At 42.6% G+C, this 19,199-nt stretch overlaps 1 protein-coding gene across 3 annotated transcripts; it reads right to left on the bottom strand.

Annotated features, from left to right (window-relative positions):
- Window positions 1-1,859: 1,859 nt before the first annotated feature.
- On the bottom strand, window positions 1,860-18,417 carry NRBF2 (nuclear receptor binding factor 2). 3 transcript variants are annotated; one of them, XM_077821632.1, is made up of 4 exons: window positions 18,294-18,417; window positions 12,928-13,012; window positions 11,300-11,340; window positions 1,860-10,106 (listed from the first exon to the last, which is right to left on the bottom strand). In XM_077821632.1, the coding sequence occupies exons 1-4, from the start codon at window positions 18,345-18,347 to the stop codon at window positions 9,387-9,389; spliced, it is 900 nt and encodes a 299-aa protein (XP_077677758.1). In that variant the 5' UTR covers window positions 18,348-18,417; the 3' UTR covers window positions 1,860-9,386. The 3 variants fall into 3 exon arrangements, with proteins under 3 accessions (XP_077677758.1, XP_077677759.1, XP_077677757.1); XM_077821633.1 differs by having other exon boundaries at window positions 18,318-18,382; XM_077821631.1 differs by lacking the exon at window positions 18,294-18,417 and adding an exon at window positions 13,334-13,628.
- Between the last annotated feature and the right edge of the window lie 782 nt (window positions 18,418-19,199).

Below are 19,199 nucleotides of genomic sequence, written 5' to 3'. Positions count from 1 at the left end.
AACATTTCAACATCCCCAACAGTTATTTTCTGGTCTGGGAAGAAAGTCCCTTCCTGCAGCTTTTGAAACAGACCAGAGTTCCTGAAGATGTGAGCATCATGTACCTTTCCCGGCCATTCCACGTTGATGTTGGTGAAACGTCCCTTGTGATCCACCAGTGCTTGCAGCACAATTGAAAAGTATCCCTTGCGGTTCAGTCTATGGCCCCACCCCAGTTAGGGAATCCCATTGCAGCAAAGCCATCCACTATGACCTGCACATTTCCCAGACTCACTGCCCTTGATATCAGCAGATCTTTGATCGCGTTGGCTACTTGCATCACAGCAGCCCCCACAGTAGATTTGCCCACTCCAAATTGATTCCCGACTGACCGGCAGCTGTCTGGTATTGCACGCTTCCAAGGGGCTTTTGCCACTCGCTTCTCAACTGTGAGGGCTGCTCTAATCTTGGTATTCTGGCGCTTCAGGGCAGGGGAAAGCAAGTCACAAAGTTCCATGAAAGTGCCCTTACGCATGCGAAAGTTTTGCAGCCACTAGGAATCATCCCAGACCTGCAACACTATGCAGTCCCACCAGTCTGTGCTTGTTTCACAGGCCCAGAATCAGCATTCCACAGCATGAGCCTGCCCCATTGCCACCAGAATGGTCAAATTGCCGTGGCCCATGCTTTGAGAGACGTGCTTTGAGTTTTGATCTAGTAGTCTTTGAAATGGAACTAGATAAAAGTGCTTTAACAAAGTGTTGTTGCACATCAGCAGGGTCCATTCAGACAGTCTATGCCAGGCTAGATTCACACCCCAGCTTGCTGCAAACTAGTTGTCTCCTCTTGCATCCCATTGTTTTACTATATATTATGATTACCAGCACCTTATCTCACAGGGTATATGCTCCTGGAGGAGCCGGGGGAGAGGTGGTAAGAGGAACCTGACTTAAGAGCTTAGTTTTCATCTCCTCTGACAATACTTGATACCAAAAAATTGTCCAATTTTATATCCAAACATCAGCACTGAAGTTCTTCCTATACCTTGTATATGTATGTCTTAATGCTCAGTTCCTGTTGATTTATCCTTCAAGCATATGACCAAGATGTTAATCTGCACTTTAAAAAAATACATACGTGGATGAAACAATGAATGAATGAATTTAGAACCAGAATGTTCAAAAGGAAAATGCTGAAGTATTGACAATTTTAAGACAAAACCTTCTCTTGAAGATACCCAAAACCAGTGGAGTGGAAAATCACTCCAGTTTTAAATAAGATGGTGAGTTAAGGTGGGGGATAAGCAGGGCCGTCCCTAGAGGGGTGCGAGGCCTGGGGCAGAAGTGACTGATTAGTCTCTTCCAGGACTGACCGCGCCGGCCAGTCGCGCCAGTCCGGAGGGGCCTGAAGCAGTCACCCCGATTCACCCTACCCAAGGGACGGCTCTTGGGATAAGCTCCATTTTATGCTTCCTATTGAATAATAAGTCAATTAGATAGGGATCCTTTTAGGAACACTGAAAATACTTACACCAAAAACTATATGGTGTCACTGTAGAATCTCACTGACTAGGGGATTGGATTTGTCTGGTACAATGTGTGTGCAATGTGGTATCTGCGTAAAATTATTATAATCAATATAGTTTTAAAAATACTTAGTATATTTATTTTTGAGTTATTTACAACTTGTGTAAAAGCATAAGCTGCTGCATTTTGCAAACTATTATGTAAATTGCCTTTATAGTGCACTTGTGCCTGTCACTAACAATTACAACATTGTTTCCACAGTAACTAATGTATTTCAAATGGGGAAGAGACAGACTAAAAGGCCAAAAATGAATAAAATCAGAAAATACGGCAGAAACAAAATACATGATAGGGTGGAGTGCTATAAAGCTTTTATTGCTATGAACTCAGGGAGACTGCAGTGCTCATAAATAGTCATACACAATGTGTATTTCCAGACACAAAAGTTATTAAATTAAAAGTTGCTAGGTAACAAGCATTTAGATAGTGTGAGCAAGAACATCAAAGGCCAAAATTCTGTACTGTTTAATACCTAAAGTTAACACACCAAGCTTACTTTATTCAGTTTCTCTAAACTTATTGACTTATACCTTTTCATAGTTACTAAGTAAACACATTAATCAAACAAATATGACATTAAAGCACAAAAACAGGCCACAGTGAAGGTTATCAGTATGCACAATGTGAAATTTTCATGTACCTAGATATTGGACATTTTTTTAAATTACTGTTCCTGATCCCTTCCGTATTTTTCTTACGCTTAAATGTTAATGTTCTTGCTATGTACCAGTGTGTGTTACCTTGAGGTAAAATCCAAATGAAGAGAAGCCAGTTTGTAGTTTCATGAGTTAGGCTTTAATTAGACTTGCTAACTCATGCAGGCTGCTGGACTCCTTCAAGTAACTGGCTACCTATGCAACTTCAGTTCAAGACTGTAAACATCCCCTTAGCTCTCCACCAAGCCCAACTAGGAGCCTTATTGCAACTGCCAGTTCAGCTTCCTGTAACTGGGACTACTTCAGAGTAATCCAGCTGCTTCTTCATTGTAGCCGAGCATTACTGGGAAAGTGTGCTTTAAAGTGGCATTTGACTACAGGAAGGTGAATTTAGGATCCTGAATGCAGCTCCTGTGCTTAGTCTATGCTGCTAAACCAGTTAGTGTAAACCCCTAGTGTAGATGTTGTATACAGTTATTAAAAACCCCAGCATAAACAAGGCTTTAGTTCAATTCTTTAACCTCAGGGAAATTTTATCTAGGGCCTGTGGGAGGCAGCAGAGGGAGGACAGAATGATGGGGACTAGTTTTAAACCATCTTATCTTCCTTGCCTTTTTACCTATTGAAGACACAGCCTCTGTGTTTTCCATTTTTCAAGAATCAGCATCTCCCACAAAACCTAATCCAATTATTAGTATTTTGTAATCCCAACCCTCACAACACAAAATGGATAAAAAGGGAATAACTCTTAATCTTCAGTGGGTTTTTTTTTTCCTAGTCTCGGAATTGCCTAATTTATTATCAGAAATATTACAAGATCAGTGGAGAGCATAAATAGGCATCAGGTGTAACATTGGAGCTTGCCAACTTTTAGGTATGTGACATGATTTGTTCTTTTTCTTGTAGCACCTACCAGCCCTGGTCCTGGACCAGGGCCCCATTGTGGTAGGTGCTGTACAAACACAAAACAAAAAGACCGTCCCATCCCAACATCTGCTCTTCCTTCCTTCCTTCCTTCCCTGTCACTGGCCTTGAAAATTCTCACCTACATGCCCTTTCTGGCCCCTCAACCCTATCCCTTCCTGTGAAATTTTCCTTGCCCCCACTATGTTCTTGTCCCCCTCCTCTGTCTCCTTTCTTGCATACAGACATGCCGTTAAACTCTCAAACCTACCTATGGGTGCCCCCACACCCCCTTCACTATTATACTCACTGAATGAGCTGTCTGTGCCCCTTGTATCAGCTTCCTTACGTTAAACTCGCTATTTTACCAGTTAACGGAATTGCAGCAATTTACCTGGGGATGGGGGGGGGAATCCCCATCAGTTGCAGTTTTCACATCATGATTGGTTGATTTTCTAAATTATGTTTTAGCTCAGCCAGAAGTTATGGGATTGATGCAGGAATCACGGGGTAAAATTCTATGACGTTATGCAAGACATCAGATTAGATGACTGTAATGGTCTGATTAAAACGTGTGAATCTGTTGGACCACTCCAGTACAGCCTCTGCCCTCTCTACTCCATAGAAAATGCTCACCAGTGTCTCCAAATAAACATCTTGGCTATCTGAAGGCCTAAACTCCATTCTTATTCTCTTTGACCTTTCCAGTGGTTTTGATACCCTTGATCCTCCCTTCTCCTTGACATTCTGTCTTCCGTTAGCCTCCCTAACTGTCCTCTTCTGATCTCACTAGCCATTCTGTCAATCTCTCTTGGCAGCTCTCCACTTCCCCACTTTAACTGCCCCCTCTCACGTCTCTATTCTTGGACCCCTACATTTCTCCCTGGACACCTTATTTATAGGTGATGTCACTTGCATGAATTCAATTGCCCTTCCACACTAACTCCTTTCGTCAATTCTGTTTCACTCTGACCCTGTCTCCATGCTTCAGTCTCGCATATCCCAGATGAACTGCTTGAGAGATAACTCACCATCATCTCAAACTCTTTGTGGCCAAAACAAACTCTTTCCTACCAAATCCTGTCCCTTAGCCCCAATCTCCTTTACAGTTGGCAATGCCACCATCCTCTCTATCCCTCATGCCCATAGCCTGGGCTTTGAGTCTTTCCTCTGCATACAGGTTGACGCTAAGTCTTGTCTCCTCTTCCTAGATAACACTTCAAAAATCCCTCACTTTCTTCTTGACTGACAGCATCTGCTCCGATCCATACTGAATAGGCTGTGCCTTCCTGAATAGATTCCAGGGACCCAGCCTGCTCTTGCTTCCCCCTGAGTTCTGCCTCAGGTAGAACAAGGTCAGCAGCTTTGTGATTTCCTACCCTTCTTGTTTCCAGCCCTTTTTATTTACTTTTTTGTGTCGTTTTATTTTCTGGTCTTTGTGCTCTTATTATACTCACCCCTGCAGAGCACTGAATCCTCTGGCGCAGCACCTACTTCTGGGCCCCTCGCAGCCTAGGAAACCGCCCAAAGGCCTAATGATGCTCAGCTTGTGAGGTGGCTTTAAATTCCTAGTTAGACACTAATCTCTGCATTTTTTCACTTGTTCTATTAGTTTTCTAAAAGGAAGTTACAATTTATATAGAGCCAATGGAAATGTTGCCCCCTCTTATAGCAAATTGAAGATTGATGCTTTTCCAGACGTGTTAAGTGAGAACAGTTGCATTTTAAACTCAAAACTTCCCTAAAGCTGAAGCATCAGACAGGAAGCTTTTGCTTTGTGCTAGTTGTGTGAATTTCCCTGGAATTTTCCAACTAGGTAAGCACAGCATGTGCCTTCCAGCCTCTTGGGATCACGTGCATGGCAGCCAGTCTTCGTTGTGCTGCCCCTTCCCCTCCTGGGCCAATGCAATTAATGGTAGCTGTGTGTGTGTTTTCTTTTGAGCTGAAGGCTAGATTTGGGTTGACCTGAGATGGGAAATACTATTTTTTGTTTTGTAGTTCTATAGATCTGATACTGCTTAATCTCAGTAATATCATGCCTCCTGTAGTAAACTGGCTTGAGGGACAGTAGTTCAAATGATTCCAAAATAGGCATTAGGCAAATTTACAGCATTTTTAAGGGGGAGAAAAAGCCCAAGACTCCTGGTCTCTAAAAAGTTATGAACTCCTGTAACCTATGGGAGGTTTAAACACTATCGTGCCTATGAGAGGCTGTAGCCAAGTCTCAGGTTTATAGCTTTCTATTATTGCATTGGTGCCACTAGTAACTTCTGATCACTTTCAAACAGTAAATTCAAGAGAGATGCTCACCAGACCAGTCATCATCTGTCTCCAGAGCCAAATTTTATCTGATTTCCTTGTAGGAAAGGATTACTTCTGAGCTGAAAAGTAAGATGGCCGAAGCCCACAACTGAAGAACTTACAGTAATATTTGATTAGGTTCAGTTAAAGGGCTCTAAATTGAGGGAGATTCTACAGCATAGACTTTGCCTCTCCCCTACTTTGTGCACCATTCAGTAAGACATTTTAAATGCTGCTGTAAATTACTGAGCATTTTTCTTGTCAGTTTTGCTGGCCTGCTTCCACGTCACCATCCTTAACCAATTCTAAACAATGTATCTGTCTCTTCTATTTCAGCATCACTTTTAGAATGGGAGGATAGGCATAAAAATATTCATGGGAATTATGGTGAATGTGCAGTTCACTGCAAAAAGGTGTCACGCCTGTACTGCTCAAAACAGCCATCCACTTTCAATATGGCAGTCGACCACCTTCAAAGCAACTGAATGTGAACTGTAGATTGTACGAAGAGCTATTGTTAATATGAAGGCCTTAAAATCTTGCCACGGTAACTTTCTGAAAACTAAAATTCCTTAGAAGATGGAGCATAAGACTGAACATAAAACCAACCTGACTCACTGAACATAAAACCAACCAATAAAACGCAGTGTTTTTGTATTTTGTTTTCTAGCTGTGACAGTAAGTAGCCATTGGGGTTATGTTTGGCAGATTTTACTCCCAAAAGATTCCACGTAGCTTTCCCATGGGTTTTTCCTCTCCTGGGATATGCTCACAGATTCCATAGTTCACAAATTCTTTTTGCAAAGCATATATTGGCTGTTTTCAACAGGGATAATATTTCTAGGTTCCAAGACAACAGTGGTTTCTGTGGTAAAACAAGCTCTCCGAATTGAACTAAATGTCTGGGCGTATGTTTAAATTTAGTTCTTGGTGAGACGCTTTCAAATTACAGACGACACAATTTTACAGATGTCAAGTATAATGCATTATGGACCGATCCAAAGGCCAGGGGCATCTTTCCATTGACTTTAAAACACTTTGAATTAGGCCCTATGACAAAATCTCTGATAATGTCAAAACTACAATAAGAACCATACATAAGGACTCTGATCCAAATTGCTTATATTGTGTGCAGTATTTATCCCTCTCTGCACCTTTTCTTTTATGCTAAATGATAACTTTAAGGGTTGACTATATTGACACTCATGATAGTGGGGAAACTTAAGACTTGAAGTAATGTGCTATTTTAAGGAAAAAGGACTGTTTGTTTTAATGTAACAAATTATTTTGTCCACCAGATGGCAATGTTTGCCACAGAATATACTTTCAGGGTGATAAAATAGTAAGCATGACTTGGGTATTGCTACACACAGCTCAGTGGAAACTGTCACTCAATGCATAGCAGCAGTCAAAAAGCAAATACTGTGTAAAAAAATTTTTTTTTGCCTTTTATAAATTAAGGAATGCCCCACTGTGGACTGCTAGGTTTGGTCCGATAACCCCATCTCAAAAGGGGGAAGTAGTAGAACCAGAATGGAGTCTAAAGGAGGCATAGAAGGAGAGCATGGAAAGAGTGGGACAGTTTAGAGAAATGTCAGAAATAACATAAGGTAAGTTCAGGTGCTCCTACTGACCTTTTCTCATAATATAAGAGCAGGGAAACAACAAAAAACTAAAAGACAATACATTTAAAACTGATAAAAGCAGCTGTATTTTACTTAACACAACTAACCTGCAGAACTCATTGCTGTATGAGAACTAGTGTTTAACAGGATTCACAAAAGAACTAGGTGTTTGTGGAGAATGTTGTATCCATGTTGTGGTTGTATTTTTTGACACCCCCCAGCATATTATAGCCAACTTCTGACAGGCATGAGGAAAAGATTGTCATGGGCAGTTTATTCCACTATTGTCTATTTGTGATTGTGGCACTTTCCTCTGAAGCATCTGCTGTGACACTTATTGTGGTGGGTTTTTTAATGGACTATGCTTATTTCAGTCAAATTAAGAGCAGTAGATTATCTTACTTTGGGGAGGATGGGAAAGAAGCAATGTATCTATAGCTTGTAACTGAGGAGAAACTGAAGAGATTAATCTTCATACTACTGTAGCCGTCCTTGTTCAATTTGTGGGGAAAGTTGTCCTGGAGTCTGACCTAGGCTGGAGAACAATGTGAGAGGTTTCCTTTCAGGATCACCGTTTTGCGTGCTTGAGTACTCATCCTCAGTGGATAAGTGGCTTGGCATGAAGCAGAATGGATCAGGCCTAAGACTTGAATTATGCTTCAGTGGAGATGGCCAGTCCAAAAATGGTTTTCTGTACAGTGCCAGGAGCACGGCAGACAGCAGTTGTGGCAGCTACATAAAAATGGTTGAAATGATCCCACAATATTTAGTATCATTTCTTTGAGGGCTCAAAGACAGTGCAATTAATTAGGACCTTAAATAACTTTAGTTTGATTTTGCCACCTTTGGAAGGCATGCTAGCTTTTCAGTTTACGTGTAAGCAATTGCTACTGTTGAATTTTAACTAGTTATATATGAGTAAGAAGTCGAACATCCCCCCCTTCTATGCATACAGAAGTCAGTGAACTAGAGAATTTGATTGTCAGTTTAAGGAATACAGCAAAATTTCTTGAGTTGTGAGCAAATTCAAACCTGTTCCTTGAGCAAGTCCAGTGTTTTTATCTGCATTTCTTTCCTCCAGCCCTTGCCTTCTATTCAGGGAGAGAACAGACCAGGCATTAGGGAAAGAAGAAAATTTGCACAGAAGCTGAGAATAAGAGGGACCGTGGTGTTCTCTATGCACTTCAGCAGAAAGCTAGCACTAAAGCTGTAGGAACAAGCTCATTCTGTAGAGGAGGTACGGAAAACCACTGCACTTGTGCTTTGAGTCTTGAACTGAATAAGCCATTTTGGAATCTGTGTCCTATGGTTTCTGCTCAGTAGGTGCATCACCTCTTAAAATTGTACAGACAAGAATGTCATTTCACACACCACAACGACCCCTTGGCTCTTCCCAAGTTCTCTGTATGTACCTGAAAGTGAAAGGCTGGAAGTTGTGTTCCATTTTCCCTTACCACCAGCTATTTTTAGCATAACAAAACTTTATAGTTCAATTGACTGGCACTTTAATGTTTGTGAAGACTATTTTCACCCACTCTTATGGTGTTGAATACGACTGAGTTTATTTTCATAGGCTTGGTGACTGATTTACAGATGTAAACAAATATTTCCTTTTTGTGCAATTAAATACTGCTCACTAGCATTACTTCCATTCATGCACCTCTGAAGAACATGATACTTTTTCCTCAGGTTTTTTAAGCAATGTAATTTTTTTATATAGAAACCCAGAGTTAAATTTGATGCACCTTGATTAGTTATGTAAACAATCTAAAATTCCCCACAGAACGAATAACTTGGTTCCTTCATAGAAAGTTTATATATTTCTCCTGATTAATCTGAGGTTAATATTGTCAGGAGACAAGAGTGTGGCACCTCAATTCATCTAGATATGGTGTAACTTATACACCTCTCCATTAACAAAATTGTGCATAATGAAATGCTTACAATCTGAATGAATGATAAAAAGCATCTTTCAAGCTGAAGTGGCAGCCATCTGGCAACCATAAGTTAAGTTCTGCATCGTTTATGGCATTATAGATACCTATTACACGTAGCATTACTTCAAAACCCTGAAGGATTGTGTTTGAAATGTTTTCCAAGCAGTCATTTGGTTTGAAACGTCAGAAGAAAGACGCAAGAGCTTGCATTTACCAATTTATGGTACCTTTAAGCTCTATGATTCAGTGTATTTCACAGTGACAGTTGCTGTAATGCCTTTTCTTGCACAGTAGGATTGTGTTAGATGTTGGCTGCCCTTGGATCATCATTGTCCTGGTGGTTTTCCCTTTTCTCACTTTGCTTAACTACATTTCATGAGCACTTCTTATGGTCTTCATTTAGCTGTTCATAAGTCCTTTCAGTATATCTTCAGAGAGCTCCAGGAGAGGGAGTTCAGGTGATGGAATGTCCAAGGGAGGAAGATTGGGTATTGGAATGTCCTTAGCTTTCCCTGCATTTGCTGCAAACTTCTGCCAAGTTGAGGCTGAAGTAGTAGCCGTTTCTGAATGCTGCTGTAGACCCCATAATTCTGACTTCTCCACAAAATCAGCATCTACATCCAACTCTTTCTCTACTGGAGCTTTTAGGAGTTTAATCCTTTCTGCTTTTAGCTGTTTATTTTCTCTCCTTAATCTCTCATTTTCAGCTACAAGAAATTCCACATGCCGTTTTAAATCTGCAATTTTGGTTGCCTGCTCCTCTATTATCGTTTTGTCATCTTTTGGGGCTTTGTTCCCAATACACACTTCCATTTGCACCTCTCTTTTCTGAAGCAGAAATAATAGTGTATCTGGCTCCCTGTCAAAGACACCCTGAGTTTCCTGTAGATGCTTACTTGCAGAAGGACTGTATTTCTGAGTAACAGGAACCAATATGTTTTGGTCTTCAGATTCTTCAGCTGATGGTTTATAAGAGGTCTGAAGGTGTTCAGCTATATCCTTGTCTGCATTCTGTTGGGCTTTTAGCCTTTCCTCTCTCTTTGCCCTTTTCCACCTCTCCTGGATGAGCAGTAACTGTTTCATGTGACTATCCCTTTGTAATTCCAGTGATAATTGAGCCTGTCCAAGAAAAAGAAGATTGACTGAATTAACACATAGGCCCTAATCCTGCAAGCATATGTGTGAGTAAAGTTACAGTCATGCTTCAGTGTTTACAGAATCAGTACCCTAGCATGTCCTGGAGGAGAAACCTCTTTCTCTAGCTTCTGCAATGCAGATTCAGGCATTATGCTATCAAACTCACTGTAACTGTAGTCTGTGATATGGAAGTGTTATGGGTGACTAAATTTTTGGACATCTGTAATTTCTCTTTCAATCCATATGGACACTTTTGAAGGGAGGAGATAAGTTTGATTGGCCTGTGACCATCCACAAATGAACTTGGGATGAGATGTCATGCCTTACTTGGCCTGTAATTCAACACGTGTATTTTTTAAATAAGTAGCAAATCCTTTTGTTGTAGTATATGGCTAGACCACTGCGTTGACACCACCACTAAGCAGCAGAGACTGCTACAGTGAGATTACATCAGCATTTTCAAACTGACCCTCTATTCTGAGTCACTCCAATTGTTGGACCATCGGGGTGGATGTTCCAGGCTTAGCTAAAAAGTGTTCCATTTTTGGATGAAATTTTCTCCATAGTTTAGCCATGTTTAACCAATAATAGTAATGGGGGAGTGGCAATTTTACAGACTGAATCAGAGGGCGTGTATGACTTTACAGACTGGTGACGAAGGCACTCACTTGAAGATCCAAATTCAAGTCCCTGCTCCAATGACTGTTCCAATAAGTGGAACGGCTTCAAGAGGAGAGACAAAAAGACCTGCCACAACGTATCCCAGTGCACTTCCCTGCCATGGAGGTGACCCAAGTTCAAATTCCTGCTACACACACACACTCCAGGTCCAACAAAATATTCTGTCCAACCCAAAATGGATATTCTTTAGTTTTCCCCAAAGAGAATTCTTTTGTGGAACTGCCAGTGAATCACAATAAGGGGTTATTTACCAAGCTCTACTCCACCCTCCTGCTATCCGCAGCTACTAGACTTAGGCCTTGGACAGCTAGGCATAAATTAGAGCAGTGCAGGTCATTCAAAGTAGGTAGCATAACTATATGGTGTAAAAGGTCTGATCACACAATTAGGACATAGTGTAATAGGCACATGCCCAAGGGCCAGAGTTAGTGTGTTTGTACAATAATACCTTCAACATTTCCCAGCTGTGGAATGCAAACTAAAGGCAATCTCACCTGCTCCGATTGTGTCAGCTTCATGGCTTCAGCAAGGTATGCTGCACAAAAAAACAAATTGGTAAACGCTTAGGCCAGGATTGTGAAAATTAGAACACTTTTCCTGAAAGCTAAAGACTCACACGTTTAAGTATTTTAAAAAGCTTTCGGAGCTGATCATTTTGTTCACTGAATCCACACACAGAGAGGGGATTACACTGGCAAACTATTGCTGGGAACATGCATACTGCTTTTCAAATGCATGTCTGCCCTTAAAAGCTTTAAGCCTACATAGTATTTAAAGGTAAACAGCTTCCATATCATCATCTGTGAAGCAAAGCCTCTTTGCTCATCCTGGTATAATATGCGTTGCATATTTCCATGTATGGTTCTAACTGCTTCACCTCTGAGGAGAGCACTACCAACGCAATTTCATTAGTCTTTCCAGATCAAAACGAAGGTTTGCAGGAAGTCCCCAAAGGAGGTGCAGCAGCATCCGCCCCTGCAGTACATAAGGAAGTGACAAAGCTAGGGGCCAGAGTCTTATTTACATCCATTTAAAGAACATATAAATGAAATACTAAAACACTCTACAGTAGAATACCACACTTTTCTTTGACTGCATTACTGATGGGGTAGGGAAGCAATATCCATGGCTCTCAGCCTGGATAAAAAAAAAAATCAATGATTTTTTTATTTAAGTGCATTTCTTTTTAAAATTAATTTTTAATTTTACAACTTAAGGCCTAAATTTACTATAATCTATTAAAATTACTTAAGTATTCAAGCAGTAGATATTTGCTGCTGCTGAAATTTTAGAGAAAGCTAATCCATCGAACTGCTGGAAGTCACTTGCTAAGCACCTGAAACCAAAAGTGGTTGAAGTGCTAAATCAGCTTTTGACAGCAGTAGCCCCTTCCCCAGATGCAGAGAGAATGTTTTCTTCTTTTCAGTTTCTTCTAGTTCAAGTCAGTGATTAGTTCAAGGTTAAAGTGACTGGGGCAGGAATACAAGTTTCTCAGTTCCCTCCCCCCAGAATTATATTAAAAACAAGCCTACAGCACTTGGAGAAGCCACCTATCTAGTGGTCCTCCACACAAGACCCAGAAACTGCACCTGTCTAGCCAGTTGTGCCTATAATGTGGCCACCTCCCATCTCTCCAGAGCAGATTTCACCTGTTAATAGGCAGCAGCTGCACATTCACAAATCAAATGTGAACCTGAATACACATCTTTGTGAATAAGGATGGAAGACTGTCAATCATGGGGGGGGGGAGGGCTGCAGAACTGACCTCATTGCCCCTGAAGGTTGAAATTGCTTTATCAGCAATAGATTCATTAAAAAAATTAAGATTGCGAACCACCAATTGACTGTTTAGTTAAGATTTGTGGCTAAATATTTCCCACATCATGCTGACAACTAGCTACTCCAAGTAAGAAAGGTATGAAAGATCAAAATTGAAGTGAAATTAAAGGCCACATTTCCAAGAGAGACTTCCGACAGGGCCTCTAAACCTGGGTTCACATTTTTTGCATGTATAAAAACAGCATTTGTATGCAAGTATGTATCTAGTTACTTGGCCAGAGCAAGTTTCAAAGCTGCTTTTGAAAACTGGGTCATAAATATCTTATGAAAAGGTAACACTCACCAGCTGCTTTTTTGTGACAAGAAATTGCTTCTTCGTATTTCCCTGCTGCCAACAACCGGTCTGCTTTTCTACTCTGCTGATGAGCCTTAAAAGAAACAAAATGTTATTTTAATCAAAGCTAGGAATGGCTGGAGCTGGTTTTTATAGTAACTAGCTAGCACCAAACAGATAATCAGATGTTCACACATCATACATCTTCAGACTCTTAACCCAAGATCTCCCATTCCAGCCTTTCCTATAATGCTCGCCCACCGTCGGACTTTTGTGCACAAATGTGCTGTGCAGATATGGCAAAAGGTTTAAGGCACAACTGGCCTCACAGTAGCTATTTCACAGTGAATATATACCCCCCATTTTATGAAGTGGCAGTGACTGTAAGTCTTCGCACACAATACTTAACACTTACACACTTGCAGTGGCAAACAAGTGTCTTAGGGCAGTGGTCCAAGACCAGTGCCAAAACAGCACTGCTGGTGTAAGGAACCAGCCACCAGTGGTTATATTGCCATGAGCTCCTGGAAACAATCCTCCAGAACTGTGGAGCTGTGTGTCCTAATGTGAGAGCCAGGAATCTTCTCATAAGCAATGTGTGAGATCAACCACACACACACTTCTCTTGTGGGACCTGATGGTATAAGAGGGACTATAGCTCCCAACAGCTTTTCATTTTCTTCACGATCCTGAAGAGCTCCCTGCACTCAAAGCTGACAAAACAAGAGAAGCACTATCAGTTGATGCTTTCCATAAAAGCCTTCAACTTGGTTAAAACGTTACAAAATTCAGTGTAAGCAGCCATACTTTACTAGCAGTAAGCTGCTTCATAGCAACAGAGTAAGAGTAGAAGAGTTTTAACAAAGTAGAGCATGATTTAAGAGATACTGTTTCTAGAGAGAGGTTTTTTGTTTAGGGGCCCTATCAGTATGTCAACCCAGTTGAGACATTTGGGTCAGTAGGATAGTTTTTATCATCCAGTATTGAGCCATGTGAACAAGGGCTCAGACTAGACTCAAGGATCTTTGTGACAATATTTAAGTGGTGTTTACCCATTTAGGGCTTGTCTATATGGCGATTTAGTGCAATCGACTCAAAACACATGATGGAACTTTTAGTGGATAGCAGCAGGATCTATATAGCCACTCGTGTGACAGGCTCATGTGCTGCAGATTCACACCCTAGCTTGCACCAGACACTAAATTGCTGTGTAGATAAACCCTTAGTATTGTTAACTTCCCACATTTTTGCTCATCCCCACCTTTGTCTGAACACAGCAGAGGAAGGTGATTCCTTTTTTCTGCCTTCTTCCAATGGAAAGATACTATTTTATTACCTCTTTCCATAGACTCTCACATGAGGTTATACCAAGAAAAAGAGCTTACTTTCCTGACAAACCGCGGAGTGAATTCACAAGTATGTTAACCCAAAGATCACTGTTTGTTTCACAAAACAGCCATTTTCTATGCTTCACCCTTTGGCAAGAGAGGTTGGTTTGTGCATACAGTAACTTCATTTACTAAAATGCTCTTTAGGAAAATAGGAGCCCTGCTCAGAAAGTATCTGAAATGGGACATCTAACAGGAAATGAGCTTGGTATCTTGCATTAGTAATACCTGTAGAACCCTCAACACACTCAACTTTACAACTAGTTCTGTAGTTTCCCAAAGCAACACTTTCAAAATCAAAATGGGTAGTCTTGGCCTGTCCAAGAGAGACAGGTCCAGAGAAGCCAGGTCAACCAGAAGAGGAGACATTAAGTCCTGAGAAGAAAAAAGTAGCAAGTTCATTGATCAGAATTAAATTCAGCAGAACAGAACCCCAGGTCCATTTATGAATTAGCCTAGAATAATTTCTACAGAAAAAGTGTCATTTAAAATTATGGTTAAATAGCAAATCACAATACATAACCATGTGAAAAGCCTTCTTAAAAAAACCATGGCCTGTCAGGTATTGATTAAGCAAGTGACTGACTAGAGGATTCCAAGCCTAGAATCCAACTCCATGTTAAGTCAAAGGGCCATTAACAGGAGCTTAACTGAGTCCTAGTTGATTAAGATATCCTTTCACATAAACAATCACCAAAAGCTAGCACTGTGATCCTACACTTTAGAAAGGAGGATTTCAAGAAGAAAAAAGTCAAAACCTTTAAGTCAAACTTGAGGAATCTAAAATCCTTAGGCTATTTAGGCATACTATGATGACCCAGAAGGCATGCACAACAAAAAAGGGGGACACAAACAGAAAATGGTACAGTTAAAGGACTAAAGAAATTTGAGCCAACAGCTATCCTTCAGAAAAATGGAAATGCAGCCTAAGTGAGGCCAACAGAGAAAAGCATAACTATAGCAGACATGTAAGGCATTAGATAAGCTAAGAGCAAATAGTCAAATACATAAACTAGAAATTCTTTAAGTATCAGCTGCAGAAAGACTTCAAGAATTTTAAGGTCTACTGGATAAGCAGGATGTTAAGGAAGCAATAGGACACTGCAAAGCAGCTAAATTATTTCTTAATCCGTTCTCTTCATGGTGGAAATGGGTGAGATGCTCAACTTCTCAGGTAAAGAGGTGACCCAACAAACTGAAATTTAAACAACGAAAAAATCACAGAAACGATAGTATTCACATCCAGGAGTTAATGAATTTTAGAATGAATGGTCCAAGCTGCTAACAAACCTATACAATTTCACTAAAATGAGTCAACAGTTCTACATCGGAGGAAAGAAAATATTGTTACTGGGTGAAAAAAGTTACTGGGTGATCCTGACTTTCAGAGCAGTGAGCCTTACTTCAACAGATGGAAAACTAGTTAAAACTGTAACTTACTTATAAAACACTTTGCTCTTATCTACACTACAGGGGCAGATTGATCTAAATTATGCAACTTCAGCTATGTGAATAACTTGGCTGAAGTTGACGTACTTAGATCTACTTCCCGCGGGGTCCACACTATGCAATGTCAACTCGAGATGCTCTCCCGTCAACTCCCCTTGCGCTTCCCATTCAGGTGGAGTACAGAAGTCGATGGGAGAGCAAATGGCAGTCAATTTAGCAGGTCTTCACTAGACCTGCTAAATCAACCTCTGACGCATCGATCGCTGCACATCAAACCCCCGGTTAGTGAAGACAAGCCCAAAGATAAATATAAGGACAAACCAGCATGGTGCCTGTGAAAGAAGAATCAATTCAAATTGGATGTGTCCACAAGATGATAGCTTTCTGGCTCATTAAACTGAAGCCCTGGGACTGGATTCAGATAGATTAATAGGAGACATTACAGAGGTAAACAATAAGAAGTAGTAGTCAAGTCAGACACTCAATTAATTTCTCATAATACAGTAACAAGAGCAAAGGCAAAAATGTAAAAGTGAGGGCAGGAGGAGGAAGTAAACAAGACATAATGCCTCTGGAAGTCATTGCCACAAGAGAGGCCAAGAGCTCAGTGGGTTTCAGAAAGGCATTGGTTGTTTCCAGGGATGAGATGATTCATAGTTCCATCAGATAAGATACAAAGGTCTAAATTAAGGATAAAAATCTTCGTACTTCAGCTTATAGTCCTTCATTAATGAGGGGTTAGGAAAATATTCCCCTATAAGCAGGTAATTACATTACTTTTTATTTATAGGGTTTCTTGCACCTTCCTCTGAAGTTGTATTGGCCACTGTCAGGACACTAGTGGACAATATAGGTGACTACTCTCTTTACGAGAACTCCTATAGCACATACACAAGTCTAGAGAGATTATTTGTTGTTTGGAACTATAAACAGGTATGGTAATCGTACTGCTCTTGTGGTCAGACCATCACCTCCTTGGCCTTATTCATACTTTTGTTAGTGCAGAAAACCTTACTTAATGGTCTGCTTTCAAATGTCAGGCAGGGACACCACTAAATGGTGACTCCTGCCCAGCCACCCACAGTTATCACCTATTTACCAGTCATTTACCACTCAGAACTCAAAATTGCTGCTCTCTCTTGTCTTCTAAACCCACACTAGACCTTTCCTCAATTGCTGACTACAGTCCTACGTCTACTAAACTGCTTTTAACAGGTTCTGGAGTTTCTTGTCAACCTCTATGGCTCCTTCCTCCAGCACAATCCTTTTAATTTTCAGCCTGGACACCCATCCCATCACTAAATTACCCCTTATACATGATTATTCACTTGTTTCTTGCCTGAGATCACAGATCAACTTATTACTTGGCCTTAGACCTTCTCTACATGCCATAACTTTAAATCTGTTTAAATCTCAGATTACCCTTGGTGCCAACCTACCGCAGTCATTAGTATTTTGGTCTGAGTTGCTTATATCAATTTAGCTTAAGTCAGTAAGGAATCTACAAGGCACACATTAAAATTGAGTCTCTATACAATAGAGTTCCACCAATTAAATCAAATCACTGGTTCTCTCATGCAGACAAGGCCTCTGTGTGCATCTTATCCTATTTCTGTAACCCCAGTGTTTCCTTCCCAGGTCTTGTGTCACTCATATAAACATTCTACAAAGGGTTCAGCCATAATTACTCCTTATCCCAATCTTGATCTGATGAAACAGTTATTCATGCTTTGATTCCCTCTAACATTCTTCCTAAATAGCTACTGCCACTTTTAACAGTCCCAAGTCTCATGGTCCCATGACTAGTTATACCTAACTCTCAAAAGTACTGAAATACTATACACCAGTGAAGGAAAGACACTTACAAAATGCTGTGCACAAGTAGCTTCAAGTGTCTGGGTTTCCTGCCTATCACCTTTTATTTGTAGGGTGTATACATACACTAGAATTCCCCATACCTAGAACGACTGAGGATTTTCGAAGGCGTCTAACACCACATTTAACTCTCTAGCAGCGGTTATATTATCACTCCGAGCTGACGTGGCTAGAGGTGGTTTCTAATCAGGGCTCTGGTCCTATGTTGAAGAACGTGCACCGCCAGGACAGACCAGACAATGACCCTACGGGTCCTGCATTTCCCCAGCACGGGGACGTGCCCCGGACGCCTGTTTACAGCGGCGTCTGCTGTCCCGCTGGCGGGCTCCCGAGGCTGGAGTTCAAGGCCCCTGCCGCAGGGCGCGAGGGGAAGGTCCAACCGCCTCTAGTCGCCTCCTCCACACCAGCCAGCAGGGTCTCGTCCTCGCCAGCGACACTCAGCCCCCCGCTGTGCCACGAGGGCAGCTCCTCCCCCTGCGGCGCTGGTAAGCCGCAGCGCAGCCAGGGCTCCGGCGCGGTCACCCTCCCATTGCCCACGCCTGCCCCAGCCCCGAGTCCCGAGTCCCTTCGCGCTCCGCACCTGCCAGCGGGGCAGCCGCCGCTCGCCCGCCCGCCCCGGCGCCCGCTGCCCAGCGACCCCTCCCCGCCCGGGGCGCGGCTCACCAGGTTGAGGGGCCCCTCCATCACCTCCATAGGCGGTGGGGGCTGCGGGCACATGGGCTCTGCGGCTCCGTCCCGGCGCCCCTGCCCCAGGCTCGGCCTCCTGTAAACACGGAAACGCTTCCGCCTCGAGCACGCACGCAGTGGCGTCACCGCGCCGCCCGGCTATCTCGCGAGGGCCACGTCCAAATGCGCAAATCCCACGAGAAGAGTGGAAGGTCTCCATGGTAACGGGCACCGGGTGATGCCGTGAGCAGCCGGCCGCGTATTTTCATTGGCTCGGAGGCGCGACTAGAACGTGACTGTTCGCGGGCGCGGGTTTGGAAGGGCGGGCTCTTTGGAGGAGCGGGAGGGGCAGAGGTGCCGCCTGGCCAGGCTTCCCCAGCCTCCTCTGAGGCAGGTGGCCGGGGTATCCGCGTGGGTGGGCGCCTCCCGGGGATGTCCATGCGGGTGCCTGGGCGGGCGGGCACACGGCGCCCGCCCCGCGCGCCCAGGGGTAGCACTAGCTGCAAGGGTGGTGGGTGGCTGGGCGCACGCTGCCCGGCCCGCCCGCCCGCCGTCCGGTTTTATCAGCGTCATCCCCGGTTTGTGTACCTCACAGGTAGCAGCCCTCGGGCCTCGGGGGGAAGGCCTCGGGAGCTGCCTGTGACTCCTCTCACTCAGAAAAGGTTAAAAGGTGGATCCTCCATGTGGCTCTGAGATCTTGGCTCCAAGCCCGTAGATTGTCCTATCAGAATATCGTCCACAGGTCGCCGCTCCTCCTGCACACGCCAACATGCCTCCTGTCGCATGAGTGCTGCAGAAACCCAGGTCGAGAACCTGCATGTTGCTGGAGGTGATCACATTTCGGCCCGGAGACTCCCAAATTCTAATATTTTGGCTCACTAGGAGTGGCTACACTTGTAATGT

This window comes from Eretmochelys imbricata, chromosome 7, assembly GCF_965152235.1.
Source record: "Eretmochelys imbricata isolate rEreImb1 chromosome 7, rEreImb1.hap1, whole genome shotgun sequence".
NCBI lineage: Eukaryota > Metazoa > Chordata > Testudines > Cheloniidae > Eretmochelys > Eretmochelys imbricata.
The sequence above is the reverse complement of the archived record's forward strand: the minus strand, read 5'-3'. Positions and strand labels throughout refer to the sequence as shown.

Bases quoted from the DNA above. Each gene is read 5' to 3' on its own strand.
- NRBF2 (XM_077821631.1), bottom strand. From the start codon at position 13,507: ATGAGAAGATTCCTGGCTCTCACATTAGGACACACAGCTCCACAGTTC. The intron at 13,013-13,333 runs GTAAGTGTTAAG...GTTTCTTTTAAG, and splicing joins TTGTTTGCCACTGCAAGTGT to GCTCATCAGCAGAGTAGAAA. The intron at 11,341-12,927 runs GTGAGTGTTACC...TTTTTTGTGCAG, and splicing joins TTGTCACAAAAAAGCAGCTG to CATACCTTGCTGAAGCCATG.